Source organism: Nyctereutes procyonoides, unplaced genomic scaffold (genome assembly GCF_905146905.1).
Source record: "Nyctereutes procyonoides isolate TBG_1078 unplaced genomic scaffold, NYPRO_anot_genome, whole genome shotgun sequence".
NCBI classification, from domain to species: Eukaryota; Metazoa; Chordata; class Mammalia; order Carnivora; family Canidae; genus Nyctereutes; species Nyctereutes procyonoides.
Window position 1 is genome coordinate 38,745,979 of NW_026575043.1, and position 17,287 is coordinate 38,763,265.

Consider the following 17,287-nt stretch of genomic DNA (forward strand, 5'->3'; position numbering starts at 1 on the left):
AGTAATAATCAGCTTCATCCTCAGCCTGAAGACTAGTGATGGTCAGGGAGCCAGAATTGCCAGACCTGGAGCCAGAGAATCTATCGGGGACACCTGAGGGTCAACCACTAGTACTATATATGATGGTTTTAGGGGCCTTTCCTGGGAGCTGTTGGTACCAGTACACAGAATAGCCATCACCAATGTTGGTGCTGCTTCCAGTGGAGGAGACAGTGACCCTCTGTCCCAGGGACCCAGACACTGAGGACAGCTGAGTCAGCGCAGACTGGGCCCAGGAACCTACAAATGGGAAAAATACAGAGAAGGTGATTCTGGGGTCTTGAGTCAAGAATAAGCAGCTAGTCCTGTAAGTCCCCCCATGACCACTTCCCCTCTCCTTGTATCCAGTCACCTGTGCAGTGAGCGAGGAGAGTGAGGAGCAGAGGGGACCAGGCCATGGTGGAGGTCATCTCTAATCCTGCCTCTGTGGTCCCACAGCCGAGCAGAGTCTTCCCTCATCTCCCCTTCCCCTCTTCATCCTCTGAAAGATGGAGGGGCCATCCATGCAAATGAGACCCCATATCTCTAACAACTCAGGGCCCTGGGTCTGGTCCCTTTAAATGAGGAATTTGGGGATAAGCATGTAGTAGTTTCCATCAACCTTGACCATCGGAGTAAGACCATGACTGCCCTCTATGTGCAGACATGGTGAACTGAGCTCATCATACATGTCTCCTGCCATCCCATTGCTCTGTCCACCCAACCCTGCACTAGGGCCAAGCAAGGTGTCTCTATATGCTGCCTTCCATTACTTCAGGGCTCACTTTATTCTGTACTAAGAGCTCCCAGGGTGAGTATGTCCTTGTACCTCTTGGTTTGGTAATGGTTCAGGACTGACATGGTGTCTCTTATACAAATTCCTCTTAGGGAGGGAGGAGTAAGATGGCGGAAGAGTAGGGTCCCCAAATCACTTGTCCCCACCAAATTACCTAGATAACCTTCAAATCATCCTGAAAATCTACGAATTCTGCCTGAGATTTAAAGAGAGACCAGCTGGAATGCTACAGTGGGAAGAGTTCACGCTTCTATCAAGGTAGGAAGATGGGGGAAAAGAAATAAAGAAACAAAAGGCATCCAAGGGAGACGGGACCCGCGAGGAGCTGGGCTAAGGCTGGAGCAAGCGTCCCCAGGACAGGAGAGCCCCGTCCCGGAGAAGCAGGAGCTGCACCAATCTTCCCAGTTGGAAAGGCGCCTGCAGGGAGTTAGAGCAGGACCCCAGGAGGGCGGGGATGTCATCAGGCTCCCTGGGACACTAACAAACACCTGCGCACCCAGGAGAGTGCGCCGAGCTCTCTAAAGGGCTGGATCCCACAGACGACGGCCCGGGAGCAGCTAGGACGAGGCTCAGGCAGAGGAAGAGGCTCTGTGTGGAGGGGGCTGCACGGCCCCAGGAACAGCTTGGCGGGGCTGGGGGGGGCGTCACCGCAGAGGGGGTTGTCCGGCTGGGAGGGCGAATCCAACAGTGCAGGCCCCGGAGCACAGGGCACCGGGACACAGCCCAAGATCCGACCTCCCCCCAGGACAGGCAGAGGCCAGGAGGGCCCAGGACCACAAGGACGCTCTTGCCCCAAACTGATCACCAGCCCTGCACCCGGAATATCCAGACAGAGAGCTCTGTAGATACTGGGGGAGCTGACTCCAGGGCTCCAAAGCTGGCCGCCGCCACTGTGGTTGTTCTTCCAGGGGTCTCACAAGGTAAACAACCCCCACTGAGCCCTGCACCAGGCAGAAGACAGAGCAGCTCCCCCAAGTGCTAACACCTGAAAATCAGCACAACAGGCCCCTCCCCCAGAAGACCAGCTAGATGGACAATTTGCAGGGGAAATCAAGGGACTTAAAGTATACAGAATCAGAAGATACATTCCCGTGGATTTTTTGTTTGTTTGTTTGTTTGTTATGTTTTTTTTTTTTTGCTTTTTGATTTCTGTTGGCTTCCCCCACCTTTTTTTTCCTTTCTTTCTTTTTCTATCTCTTTTTCTTCTCTTTTTTTCTTTTTATTTCTTTTTCTTTTTCTCTTTTCTTTCCTTCTTTCTCTCCTCTCTTTTTCTCCTTTTCCCAATACAACTTGTTTTTGGCCACTCTGCACTGAGCAAAATGACTAGAAGGAAAACCTCACCTCAAAAGAAAGAATCAGAAACAGTCCTCTCTCCCACAGAGTTACAAAATCTGGATTACAATTCAATGTCAGAAAGCCAATTCAGAAGCACAATTATACAGTTACTGGTGACTCTAGAAAAAAGCATAAAGGACTCAAGAGACTTCATGACTGCAGAATTTAGATCCAATCAGGCAGAAATTAAAAATCAATTGAATGAGATGCAATCCAAACTAGAAGTCCTAACGACGAGGGTTAACGAGGTGGAAGAACGAGTGAGTGACATAGAAGACAAGTTAATGGCAAAGAGGGAAACTGAGGAAAAAAGGACAAACAATTAAAGGACCATGAAGACAGATTAAGGGAATTAAATGACACCCTAAGGAAGAAAAACCTACGTTTAATTGGGGTTCCCGAGGGCGCCGAAGGGGACAGAGGGCCAGAATATGTATTTGAACAAATCCTAGCTGAAAACTTTCCCAATCTGGGAAGGGAAACAGGCATTCAGATCCAGGAAATAGAGAGATCCCCCCCTAAAATCAATAAAAACCGTTCAACACCTCAACATCTAATAGTGAAGCTTGCAAATTCCAAAGATAAAGAGAAGATCCTTAAAGCAGCAAGAGACAAGAAGTCCCTGACTTTCATGGGGAGGAATATTAGGGTAACAGCAGACCTCTCCACAGAGACGTGGCAGGCCAGAAAGGGCTGGCAGGATATATTCAGGGTCCTAAATGAGAAGAACATGCAACCAAGAATACTTTATCCAGCAAGGCTCTCATTCAAAATGGAAGGAGAGATAAAGAGCTTCCAAGACAGGCAGGAACTGAAAGAATATGTGACCTCCAAACCAGCTCTGCAAGACATTTTAAGGGGGACTCTTAAAATTCCCCTTTAAGAAGAAGTTCAGTGGAACAATCCACAAAAACAAGGACTAAATAGATATCATGATGACACTAAACTCATATCTGTCAATAGTAACTCTGAACGTGAACGGGCTTAATGACCCCATCAAAAGGCGCAGGGTTTCAGACTGGATAAAAAAGCAGGACCCATCTATTTGCTGTCTACAACAGACTCATTTTAGACAGAAGGACACCTACAACCTGAAAATAAAAGGTTGGAGAACCATTTACCATTCAAATGGTTCTCAAAAGAAAGCAGGGGTAGCCATCCTTATATCAGATAAACTAAAATTCACTCCGAAGACAGTAGTGAGAGACGAAGAGGGACACTATATCATACTTAAAGTATCTATCCAACAAGAGGACTTAACAATCCTCAATATATATGCCCCAAATGTGGGAGCTGCCAAATACTTAAATGAATTATTAACCAAAGTAAAGAAATATTAGATAATAATACACTTATACTTGGTGACTTCAATCTAGCTCTCTCTACCCTTGATAGGTCTTCTAAACACAACATCTCCAAAGAAACGAGAGCTTTAAATGATACACTGGACCAGATAGATTTCACAGATATCTACAGAACTTTACATCCAAACTCAACTGAATACACATTCTTCTCAAGTGCACATGGAACTTTTTCCAGAATAGACCACATACTGGGTCACAAATCGGGTCTGAACCGATACCAAAAGATTGGGATCGTCCCCTGCATATTCTCAGACCATAACGCCTTGAAATTAGAACTCAATCACAAGAAGAAGTTTGGAAGGACCTCAAACACGTGGAGGTTAAGGACCATCCTGCTAAAAGATAAAAGGGTCAACCAGGAAATTAAGGAAGAATTAAAAAGATTCATGGAAACTAATGAGAATGAAGATACAACTGTTCAAAATCTTTGGGATGCAGCAAAAGCAGTCCTGAGGGGGAAATACATCGCAATACAAGCATCCATTCAAAAACTGGAAAGAACTCAAATACAAAAGCTAACCTTACACATAAAGGAGCTAGAGAAAAAACAGTAAATAGATCCTACACCCAGCAGAAGAAGAGAGTTGATTAATTTTCGAGCAGAACTCAGCGAAATCAGACCAGAAGAACTGTGGAACACACCAACAAAACCAGGAGTTGGTTCTTTGAAAGAATTAATAAGATGGATAAACCATTAGCCAGCCTTATTAAAAAGAAGAGAGAGAAGACTCAAATTAATAAACTCATGAATGAGAAAGGAGAGATCACTACCAACACCAAGGAAATACAAACGATTTTAAAAACATATTATGAACAGCTCTACGCCAATAAATTAGGCAATCTAGAAGAAATGGACGCATTCCTGGAAAGCCACAAACTACCAAAACGGGAACAGGAAGAAATAGAAAACCTGTACAGGTCAATAACCAAGGAGGAATTGAAGCAGTCATCAAAAACCTCCCAAGACACAAAAGTCCAGGGCCAGATGGCTTACCAGGGGAATTCTATCAAATGTTTAAAGAAGAAACCATACCTATTCTACTAAAGCTGTTTGGAATGATAGAAAGAGATGGAGTACTTCCAAATTCGTTCTATGAGGCCAGCATCACCTTAATTCCAAAACCAGACAAAGACCCCACCAAAAAGGAGAATTACAGACCAATATCCCTGATGAACATGGATGCAAAAATTCTAAACAAGATACTATTCAATAGGATCCAACAGTACATTAAGAAGATTATTCACCATGACCAAGTAGGATTTATCCCCGGGACACAAGGCTGGTTCAACACTCGTAAAACAATCAGTGTGATTCATCATATCAGCAAGAGAAAAACCAAGAACCATAGGATCCTCTCATTAGATGCAGAGAAAGCATTTGACAAAATACAGCATCCATTCCTGATCAAAACTCTTCAGAGTGTAGGGATAGAGGGAACATTCCTCAACATCTTAAAAGCCATCTACGAAAAGCCCACAGCAAATATCATTCTCAATGGGGAAGCCCTGGGAGCCTTTCCCCTAAGATCAGGAACAACACAGGATGTCCACTCTCACCACTGCTATTCAACATAGTACTGGAAGTCCTAGCCTCAGCAATCAGACAACAAAAATTCATTAAAGGCATTTAAATTGGCAAGGAAGAAGTCAAACTCTCCCTCTTCACAACACCCTTTTTGAACTTGGCCACAGTAACTTCTTGCAAGGTACATCCATGAAGGCAAAAGAAACAAAAGCAAAAATGAACTATTGGGACTTCATCAAGATAAGAAGCTTTATCACAGCAAAGGATACAGTCAACAAAACTAAAGGACAACCTACAGAATGGGAGAAGATATTTGCAAATGACGTATCAGATAAAGGGCTAGTTTCCAAGATCTATAAAGAACATATTAAACTCAACTCCAAAGACACAAACAATCCAATCATGAAATGGGGAAAAGACATGAACAGAAATCTCACAGAGGAAGACATAGACATGGCCAACATGCACATGAGAAAATGCTCTGCATCACTTGCCATCAGGGAAATACAAATCAAAACCACAATGAGATACCACCTCACACCAGTGAGAATGGGGAAAATTAACAAGGCAGGAAACCACAAATGTTGGAGAGGATGTGGAGGAAAGGGAACCCTCTTACACTGTTGGTGAGAATGTGAACTGGTGCAGCCACTCTGGAAAACTGTGTGGAGGTTCCTCAAAGAGTTAAAAATAGACCTGCCCTAGGACCCAGCAATTGCACTGTTGGGGATTTACCCCAAAGATGCAGATGCAATGAAAAGCCGGACACCTGCACCTTGATGTTTCTAGCAGCAATGTCTACAATAGCCAAACTGTGGAAGGAGCCTCAGTATCCATCGAAAGATGAATGGATAAAGAAGATGTGGTTTATGTATACAATGAAATATTACTCAGCCATTAGAAACGACAAATACCCACCATTTGCTTCAACGTGGATGGAACTGGAGGGTATTATGCTGAGTGAAGTAAGTCAATCGGAGAAGGACAAACAATGTATATTCTCATTCATTTGGGGAATATGAATAATAGTGAAAGGAATATAAGGGAAGGGAGAAGAAATGTGTCGGAAATATCAGAAATGGAGACAGAAAATGAGTGACTCCTAACTCTGGGAAACGACCTAGGGGTGGTGGAAGAGGAGGAGGGCGGGGGGTAGGGGTGAATGGGTGACGGGCACTGAGGGGGGATGAGCACTGGGTGTTATTCTGTATGTTGGTAAATTGAACACCAATAAAAAATAAATTTACTAAAAAAAGTAAAATAAAATAAAAAGGAGTCTTTATGTTCTCTCTTTCTGATATTTCCCACACATTTCTTCTCCCTTCCCTTATATTCCCTTTCACTATTATTTATATTCCCGAAATGAATGAGAACATATAATGTTTGTCCTTCTCCGAATGACTTATACCTCCGATACTGATGACAAACGGCAATTTGCGTTCTGCAGGCACAGAGCAGTTGCCAACTTTTCTCACCATCCTCGCCATTCGCATCTCAGTTCTGTACATCTGCCTGGAGTCCTTGCAATAATGCTTAGCCTTTTCATAGATAAGCTTCCTTGCCTTTCAAAGCATCTTTTGTGCAAACATTTTCTCAGACACTTTATCTGCAAATCTGTGAAATTCCTTTGCTTTTTCTTAAGGGTTTCTGGCACAGCAGGAACCCTTTTTTTCTTCTCTTCTGCACTCTCCATGGTTCCAGCCAGAAAAGAGTTTGAGTGTCTGATTCTTCATTTTATCTCAGGTCATGACCTCAGTGTCATGGGATCGAGTCCCACCATGTCAGATTCAGCACTCAGTGGGGAGTCTGCTAGAGATTCCCTCACTCCCTTCCCCTTGCCTCTCCCCCACTCATTCTCGTCCTTTCTCCGTCTCTCTAAAAATAAATAAGTCATATATATATGATATTTAAAACAATAGAAATTTTAAACTCTTATGGAAAAACGACAATAGGGATACATACAAATGACACATAGAGTACAGAAATAGAAAGATTGCAGAATATTGTGAACTAAAAAAAAGAAATAGTGATTCAAGTGTTCTAAATAAATTATGAACAGTGAGATTGCATTGCAGACTAATATATTCAGACCCTATAACCATTGTGAATTATTATAGATATGCAGTGGGTTTTCATAAAGATAATTGCTCTAGTAACAGTCATACTAATGAATTAACAGAATCAAATTACATGATCTCGCTAGACCTACAAAGAACTGTTGTCTATGTGAAAGCAAAGTCCTCATAAAATTCACATAAATAGAAACAGAGGAATTTTACAATGATGACACACTCTCTCCCAGACACATAGAACTCTGTCTCACACCGAGGAAAATAGCTAATGGGGAGGTAGAGGGAAGACATTTCTACCATTTCAGGAATGTGCAAATTTGACCTAAATACCATTAAACTCAATATCTTGGGGGTCCCTGGGTGGCTCTGTGGTTTAGCGCCTGTCTTGGACCCAGGGCATGATCCTGAAATCCCAGGATCAAGTCCGAAATTGGGCTCCCTGCATGAAGCCTGCTTCTCCATCTGCCTGTGTCTCTGCCTCTATCTTTCTCTGTGCCTCTCATGAATAAATCTATAAAATCTTTAAAATTAAATAAATAAACTCAACATCTTTCTTCAAGTATTAGAGGATGTAAGTGAACAAAAAAAAATCCTGATTAGGATTCAACATTGGGGGATCCCTGGGTGGCTCAGCGGTTTGGCGCCTGCCTTTGGCCCAGGGTGCGATCCTGGAGTCCCGGGATCGAGTCCCATGTCGGGCTCCCAGCATGGAGCCTGCTTCTCCCTCTGCCTGTGTCTCTGCCTCTCTCTCTCTCTCTCTCTCTCTCTCTCTCTCTCTCTCTCTCTCTCTGTCTATAATGAATAAATAAATAAAACCTTAAAAAAAAAGAAAAGTCTGGATCATAGATCCTAAATAAAAAAAAAAGGATTCAACATTATTGAGAATGGAAAGGGAGTTATGTCAGAACATCCAAATATATGATTCAGACATAGATATTCTGGAATTGGTGCATCAGTGACAGAAGCAATCACTCAATGAGCAAAAAGGACAGGCAATCGTATTGAAGATGAGTAAGAGGATTCCATGAGTCTGGAAACTTCTAGAAATAGCTAAATGACCAAGGATGGAGATCCTGGATTCCTCAGAGGTCAGGTGGGAGGTGGGCACCCTGGCCCTGGCACCCCCATTCCATGTATTTCAGTAGAAAGAGACCCTGTGTCACAACATGATGGGGGAGATGACCTTTCTGTGTCCTTTGAGACCTTTTTTTTCTTTGAGGCCTTTTTTCTAGGAAGATGATACAGTGAATGTCTTTGGGGACACAAGGGAAGGAGTAACTCTGAGACCCAGGTGGCTGCCCTGCATGGACCTGGACCCATGTTTGCAACAGGAACAGCAGACACAGGAGCCACACACTGAGTCAGAGCAGCTGCTGGGGCCTCCCCCTCCCAGCAGATGACAAAGGGGTTTCTGGTCTCCGTTCTCAAGGACCTGGGATTCTATGTGAGCCTTGAAATGCTGTCACAGGAGGAGCAGTGAAGCATGACCTCATCCTCCTGGCTCAGCCCAGCAATGGCTAGAGACCAGAGCTGCCAGACATGGAGCCAGAGAATGGACCAGGGTCCACAGAAAGTCCAGCCATCATAATACATGAGGATTTGACTGCCCATTCATGGAGCTGTTGGTAGCAGGACACATATTGGACACTCCTGATGTGTCCTGACTCAGAGCTGGATTCAGGGTCCTTGTTTCTGCCCTGACCTGTCATGGACTCTGTCCTCAGGGCAGCTGACCTTGGCACCCAAGAATCTGTACTCAATTTTAGAAAAATCATACAATATCTTGATTCCAAGTACAGGCTTCAAGGAGAAGTTTCAGAGAATGTGGAAAGAATTATAGATAAACTCCTTGAGGGGAGTCTCAGATGCCTGTTTATATCAAACAAACAAAGAAGCACTGACTTGGCCAAACTTTCAGGACTGCACCGACAGCCCCATCACAGTGGGGATGGCAGGTTTGTGTCTCACTTCCCCCCAGGCCCGGAGCACTGTGTGAGCACCAAGTGTGGGATCAATGGACTGGCAGTAATAATCAGCCTCGTCCTCAGCCTGGAGCCCAGTGATGGTCAGGGTGGCTGAGTTGCCAGACTTGGAGCCGGAAAATCGGTCAGGGACCCCTGACGGTCGATCCCCATCACTGTCCACGAGGAGTTTAGGGGCCTTTCCTGGGAGCTGTTGGTACCAGCTCGCACCAACAATACCGATGTTGTTCGTGCTTCCAGAGCAGGAGATGGTGACCCTCTGGCCCAGGGACCCCGACAATGAGGGCGGCTGAGTCAGCACAGACTGGGCCCAGGACCCTGCAAGGGGGAGAGACACAGAGAGGGTGATGCTCTTTTCTACAGAAAAGGGGAAAAATCAGAGCCCATGTGCCCTCCCAGGATCCCTTCCCCTTTCCCCATATCCAGTCACCTGTGCAGTGAGCAAGGAGTGTGAAGAGGAGAAGGGACCAGGCCATGTTGGAGGTCATCAGTGATTGATCCTGTCTTCTGGGGACCCACAGCTGAGCAGACCTCCTCTAATCTCTCCCTTCCCCTATTCAACCTCTGAGAGAGGGAGGGGCCATCCATGCAAATAAGACCCTAGTCCCTGTGTCTTAGGACACAAAGGGGTAGGGATGGGAGGGGCTGCATGTGACAGGGGTGCAGAGGTCCCAGCTATGAGCCCTGACACAGGCAGTATCAGGTGGCAGGTTTTCTGCTCTGATCAACCCTTATCCCTCAGAAACATGTGAAGGGTTCTCCCTGGGTCCAGGCCTAGACACAGCATTGTACGACATGGTGACACGAGTCCATTAGGGATAACTCCTTCCTCCTCACTACACTGTCAATTGTCAAGTTCCTTAGGGCCAGGACAGATGTCCCCTTATGTGGCCTCCCATCCCCACAGGACACATTTTTACCCTATTAATGCTCCACATAGTGAGTCTGTCCACAGATCCCTGGGCTATTCACGGGACAGGACTGAGGTGATGTCTCTTGTAGAACCACATAGATGAGGATCACGTCCAGAGCAGTGATGAGTCCACATTGACCCATGGCCAGTTCTGTGCAGGAGGCTGATTTCTTTCCTCTTACCTGGTTCCTCTCTGGTTTGGAGAGTCCTCTTCTCCCAGAAGTTCCCTCAGCACTGAGGACCAGGGAACACTCTTTCCGGGCTGTGGGTAGAAGCTGTTGTGTGCATTGTAGAGGATTATACACTGGACATCCCTCAGAAATCTCTGCCAGGCCTGAGTCCCCAGCAGGGAGCACAGGGCCCAGCCCCCAGCACCAGGCTCCTTAGTGTGAATGGCCTTCAGTAAACAGTGGAGTAGGGACCACAGGGCAGTCCCACAGCGTCTCCTGCTGGTGGCAGAGCACACACTCACCCTGGCCTGAAGACCTGAGTCCAGCTGGTTTCTGCAACTTGCCAGGACCCTGTCTATTCTCACATCTCTCATCTGATTTCTAGAGACAGCGATTCCAGTATATTGTACCTGATTCTTTTGTATCTCACTCTTGAGTGGTGTTCCAATATCAGGAAGTTCAGGAATGTACATCAATGGCAACTATTTTCACCCCAGAGAAGACCCTACACACTTTGAACCACTTCATTGGTCTGTGTTTTTGGTTAAACGTTCATTGTTAGTTTTCCATCAGTTTTGCTTCCAGATAAGAGTTTTTACCTACTGTGCCATAAATTACGTTGTGTTCCACTACTTCATGTTGTCATAAAAGAAAGATTGCCTGGGACGCCTGGGTAGCTCAGCAGTTGAGTGTCTGTCTTTGGCTCAGAGGGTGATCCTGGGGTCCTGGGATCGAGTCCAACATGGGCCTCCCCACAGGGAGCCTGCTTCTCTCTCTCCCTATGTCTCTGTCTCTCTCACTGTGTCTCTCATGAATAAATAAATGAAATCTTAAAGAAAGACTGCTCTAATAGCTACCATGACAGAAGCATGATGTATGTCATTTTGCAGATTATACGTTTACAGCACGCCACACTGTCAAAAAATAGAGAGAAATAGAGTAATCTATCCTCAGATATTTATATCTGGGCTTCTATCTTTGCCTCCCCCATGTGAAGAAACTTCTTTTCTGTCAACACTGAACTCCTGCACCAACATTAATCGATAGATTTGCCATCATGGGGGCTTTCCAAGGAATTTTTTTTGTTTTGTTTTTATAATAAATTTATTTTTTATTGGTGTTCAATTTACCAACATACAGAATAACACCCAGTGCTCATCCCATCAAGTGTCCCCCTCAGTGCCACCCATTCACCCCCACCCCCCGCCCTCCTCCCCTTCCACCACCCCTAGTTCATTTCCCAGAGTTAGGAGTCTTTATGTTCTGTCTCCCTTTCTGATATTTCCCACACATTTCTTCTCCCTTCCCTTATATTCCCTTTAACTATTATTTATATTCCCCAAATGAATGAGAACATATAATGTTTGTCCTTCTCCGAATGACTTACATCACTCAGCATAATACCCTCCAGTTCCATCCACGTTGAAGCAAATGGTGGGTATTTGTTGTTTCTAATGGCTGAGGAATATTCCATTGTCTACATAGACCACATCTTCTTTATCCATTCATCTTTCAATGGACACCGAGGCTCCTTCCACAGTTTGGCTATTGTGGACATTGCTGCTAGAAACTTTGGGGTGCAGGTGTCCCGGAGTTTCATTGCATCTGAACTCCTGCACCAACATTGTTTGATAGATTTGCCACAATTGGGACTTTCCAAGGAATTTTGGATGAGGAAGTAAATATTACAATTTCTTGATCCTATGGTGTGTTTTTACCAAGTTCATGCTTATGTAGGCAAATGACAATTTTCCTGGTACTTGGTTTGGTGAATTGTTAGCAGATGGTCATACACCTGACCTGTATGTTGTAGTTCATTTGCTCAAGGACATTGTCTTCTGTGCTCAGAATATGCTCTATGATCCAGCCCCTCCCTCTTGTTTCTTCAATCAGCAGCTGGAGGCTAATCATGTCCTTTCTTCTTCCCTGCAGGAACCCATTGAATCCAGTCCATGGGACTGTCACCTTCACCAAGAATGAAGACTGTGTTCTTCACTTGTTCTGTCTCAATATCAAGTGCTTAGTTCCCAACTCCTATTTGATCAATTCAGCCCTCCAAATATGAAATGTTCCACAAGCAGACGTCATTGTCTTTGCCTTAGATCTATTCCCCCATTTTTTTTTAAATTGAAGTTCGATTTCCCAACATATAGTATAACACCCAGTGCTCATCTCATCAAGTGATATATTCCTCTGCATGGGAATCCTATTCCAGTGAATTCACACATTCATTCAAGAGACTGGTGTTGAATTCATCCTTGGTGTCAGGCTAGGTTTTGAGCTTCGTGGATACAGTAATAACACATATACACAAAAGGAAAAAATTCAAATGTGGGATACACAGCAAAGACAGTCACAGAGAAACGTCTCCACGTGGTTGGTATTACCCGACCAGTGATCATCCTGGGTATGTAGAGCCCCCAGACTGCTTAGAACCCCTCATCTCCTACAGGACATCAACGGTGACCTCCTCCATGCTCTCTCTGCAGCTTGCCCTTTGCCTTCACACGTCCCTGCTCCATTCCAGGTGCCTGAGTGCAGGTTTCCAGCCCTGCTCACCTGGTGTGGATTTCCAACGCTCTAAGGAGCTTCCCAGGTATGAGCAGAAATGGGCTCCTGTCCTCACAGGGAACAGAGACAGGAGAAAGAGGAAGGCTACTCCAGGTCAGTAGATGACTAATAAGCAAAGGTGGACTGCATACAAGGCTTGTGTTGGTCAGCAGCAAGACAAATAGATCCTCACACACATCCACTAAGCCTTATGTTTATGAAGATGCCTTTACTATGTTGAGGCCTGTGTACACCACATCAACACCACATCACAATCTCAAGGATACATTCTTGGAGCACAGTCTGGGAGCAGCTAAGTCAGGCAGAACCCACCATCCACAGACAAGGACAGAGTTGAATGGCCTCAGAGTGCCTGAGTCCAGCTTCTGGATCAGTCTGTGATTACAACTTTTTACAGTATTTCCCCGCAACTGGCAATGCAGAGTTCATCCTGTGTCCGGTCTACCAATTTCTCATTTTATTTATTTTTAATTTATTTATTAAAAATTTTATTTATTTATTCATCACACACACACACACACACACACACACACACACACACACAGGCAGAGACACAGGCAGAGGGAGAAGCAGGCTCCATGCAGGGATCCTGAGGCAGGACTTGATCCCAGGACTCCAGGATCTTGCCCTGGGCCGAAGGCAGGCGCTAAACTGCTGAGCCACCCAGGGATCCCCAATTTATTCATTTTTAATCTGTACTTAGGAATTTATAATTAGGGGGTGCCTGGGTGGCTCAGTTTGTTAATCATCTTTCAGCTCAAGTCATGATCCTGATGTACTGAGATGAAGTCCTGTGTTTGGCTCCCCACTGAGCAAGGATTCTGCTATGGCCGCCTCCCTTCTCTTCATCTCTCTCACAAATAAATAAACAATATCTTAAAAGGAAATAATTTCTTATTAGGGCTCCAGTTAAGAGGCAGGTGATAAACCGTTGGAAGGGATGGTACAGGGGTAAGGCCTGGAAGATGCTGGTTCTTGGGAGACAGTGACCACTCTCCTCACTTGACCTGTGACTACATGTAGGTGGGAGACAGGATTCAGTCCATGGTGGAGACACCAGCTCTTGGTCCTTCAGGCCCCACCCAAGCCTTGGGCCCCAAGTCTTATACCCTCAGCACAGTGTTGAGATGGGCTGGCACATTCATACCCATCTGCCTCCTCCAAGGTTGGTATTTAACAAGAGTGGAGGTGCAGACTGAGAGGTCAGTTCTCTCAGATTCGCAGCCTGTGCTTCTCCCTCATGGCTGCACACAGACTTTATCTCTCACATGCAGACACGGCCTTCCCAGGTGCCTGCACCAAAGCCTGTTTGTGGAGCTCACCTGCAAGTGCTTGAAAGTTCTCAGGTCCCATTTCTGATTTCTCAGGTGTCCCCCCAGGACTCCTGCTCCTCTGTGTCCCACCATGGAATGAAGCCCCTGAAACCACTACCCTGGAGTCTGACCAACGCCCTGTCCCAGATCTCATCTTCCATGGAAGAGTCCTTCAGCTCAGACTCAACAGACACTTATGATGTGCCTCCCTTGGTCCAGTCCCCATCTTTGGCTCTGGGGTGAGAAGGGAAACAGAAGACCCAGTTCTGCCATATGAAGGCCCAGTTCTTCCATGGACTAACTCCATACAACTAGCTATTCATGTGGAGAGTTGCCCTCCTCAAGGAGAGGAGACACTTCTGGTCACAGAGGAGACCCCCTTCTCTTGCCTCTCAAGACAGGCCCTGATGTGGAACCCCAGAGGTGGCAGGTGTGACTGTGGACACTCTGCAGGCAGGGCAGTGGTTCCTACTCACTGCCCCTGTGCTCCAGCCAGGGCAGCAGACATAACTGATCACAGATGTCATCAGATCACACACCTGACAGATCTGAGCAGGGTCCTGACCCTCACAGGCCTGTGGGGACATAGCTAGCATCCCTCAGGATCTTGAGCCTCCCAAACCCACACTGCCCCCTGATGGCAGGAAATGTGTCCACTCGACCTGGAAGGGCTCCTGCCTTGAAGCCAGAGCCCAGGGCTGCTTTCTGCAGACATTCCTGCCCTCTTCAGAGCTGCTAGTCTCAGTTTCCAATACAGGGAGTCCCGTGGATTTGGTTTGGAAACATGCCAGTCAGGAAAGGCAGCTGTGGTAGGTGAGGGGACGTTGTCAACAGGCCCGGGACTCAGAGGGAAGGGAAACATATCAATTCCGCTAAAATATCATTGTCGCTGTGGGTGACACCATTCTTACTAAAGAAGACTCACTGTACGGGCTTATGCTTGAAAATTTAAAAATCGCAGAAGGATAAATGTAGTGGTCTGACGGGCCTGCCAGAAGAAGATGACTGTCCACACGTTCAACCCCGTTTCCTCCGTAGAACCCAGGGTCGGCAGTTGTCTGCCTTCTCTTGGAAGATTTGCCTCTTCTAAAATGTGATTAAACTGTGATCCTATAATGAACATATCATGTTTTATATGTGGGCCCCTTCCTGGGTAACATCTTAGTTGGTCCCAGCTTTGGGTGATTAGATTCAAACTTGGAATTAATATCCACATGTGGATTTCTAGGCACTTGCAGTTTTTAGTGATTATGAATGAATCTGCTGTAATTATTCACATGGAGGTTTCCCTGTGACAAATGTTTTGGATGTATTTATTTAATCTTACACTGGCATCTATTTAGAAAACACCCCAAGAGTAGTAGCTGGTCAATGCCAGTTATACTCATGTAGATAATAATATCAGATTAAAATAAGGGCTGACTTAGTCTTCAAGCACTTCATGGGTACAGCTGAGGTCCCATGATATTTTCAAGTGCAAAATAATTTCTTTCATTTAATTCAAATCACAAAGAAAAAAAAATGAATATAAATCAGCATAGAAGTAAGTGTTCCCCAGCTGATAAAGACAAGAAATTTTTGTTTTCATGAAGCCTCTTTGTCTACAAATGGGCTGCTCTGAGTAGCTTTGAGGACAGAAGGGACAGGAGGAGCCTCTTTTGCATGTGGTTCCCCTGGATGGACCTTGGTCCATGGCATCAGCAGCAGGAGGATAAGAGGCAGAAATACAAAAAATAGGCATTTCCCTGAAGACTAATGGGAGGATAGCATAGCATTGAAACTTGAACAAATAGGTAAATGACCAAGGATAGGAACCCCAGATTCCTCAGATGTCAGGTGAGAGATGGACACAGTGGGCTTACCACTCCCTTGTCTCTGAATTGAGGTCAAAGAGATTCTGTGTCCCAACCAGATGGGAGCCATAGCCCTTCTGTGTCTTCTGAGACCCCTTGTCTAGGTAGGGGCTGCTATGAGTTCTGGGGGAAGGGAGGGAAGGAGGAGCCCTCATTCCCACATGGTGTCCTTGGAAAGATGTGGGTCGATGGTGGCAGTAGCAAGAGCATCAGAAGCAGAAGCCACAGGCTGAGCCTCACCAACACATGGAGACCCATTCTGGCAGATGAGAAAAGGGTTCTGATCTCAGTTCTGACAAGCCAGGGGATCTGCATGGGCCCTGAGATGCTTTCACAGGAGCTTTAGTGGGGGGCCCCTTCATCTTCTGTCCTCAGCCCACAGATGGCCAGAGAACCAGAGTTGCTGTTGACCAGGTGCTCCAAGGGTCTAACTATCATAGTAGATGAGAATTGGGGGCCTATTCATGGGAGCTTTTGGACTCAGGACACATATTGGACATTCCTGATGTGTCTTGACTCAGATGCAGTTGAATTCTGTGCCCCTGGTTCTTCCTTTACATCCTGGACTCTGTCCACTGTCTAGACAGTCCCTGGAACCAGGAATTTCAATTCATTTTGATAAAATTCCCTGTATGTTGGTGCCAAGGACAGGGTTGGGAGATAGATTTTAAGCCAATGGGGAAAGAACTGTATGCAAAATTCTCTGCAGTGAGCCTCAGATCTGGATTTCAGCCAAAGAGAAAGGAAACAGCTGACTTGGCCAGGAAGTCTGGGCAGCATAGGGAGCCCCACTGCTGTGGAAATAGCAGGTTTTCCTCTAACAGACCCACAGGCCTGGATCACTGGAGAAGCACTAGTAATCAGCCTATTTTTCAGTCTGGAGCCCGTAGGTGGTCAAGGAGCCAGTGATGCCAAAACCAGAGCCAGAAAATTGATTGGGGACCCGAGGATCAATTGCTATTGCCATAGATAGGAGTCTGGGGTCTGTCCTTGTGAGCTGCCTGTACCATTTCACACCATAATCACCAATACTGGGACTCTTCCAGGGAAGGAGAGGATGACCCTCTGGCCAGGGCCCCAGGCCCTAGCAGTGGCTGAGTCAGCACAGACTGGGCCCACGACCCTGCAAGGAGGAGAGACCTAGACAGGGTGTGCAGGCCTGGTGAGCAGACCTCGGGGTGGGTGTGGTCGTGTAGGGGGGCAGGAACCTGAGTCGGGTTCCTGGATCTCCTCCCCCAGTGCAAGATGGGGGACAGGAGTCCTGCAGGCCTGATCCCTCCAACCAGGCTGGCTCCAGGGGCTTTCCCTGCAGCGTTCCTGGAGCATGTGGGGTAGCTAGTCCTCCAATCTGCTGTGAGTCCTCAGGGGTGAGCCG

General features: G+C 46.1%; 1 gene segment (V, D, J or C); it reads right to left on the bottom strand.

The window, feature by feature from the left end:
* Positions 1 to 9,024: 9,024 nt before the first annotated feature.
* LOC129508296 (immunoglobulin lambda variable 1-40-like) lies at positions 9,025 to 9,600 on the bottom strand. The segment is given in 2 exon segments: positions 9,025 to 9,410; positions 9,523 to 9,600. Coding segments are annotated over 2 exon segments (444 nt in total).
* Positions 9,601 to 17,287: the final 7,687 nt, after the last annotated feature.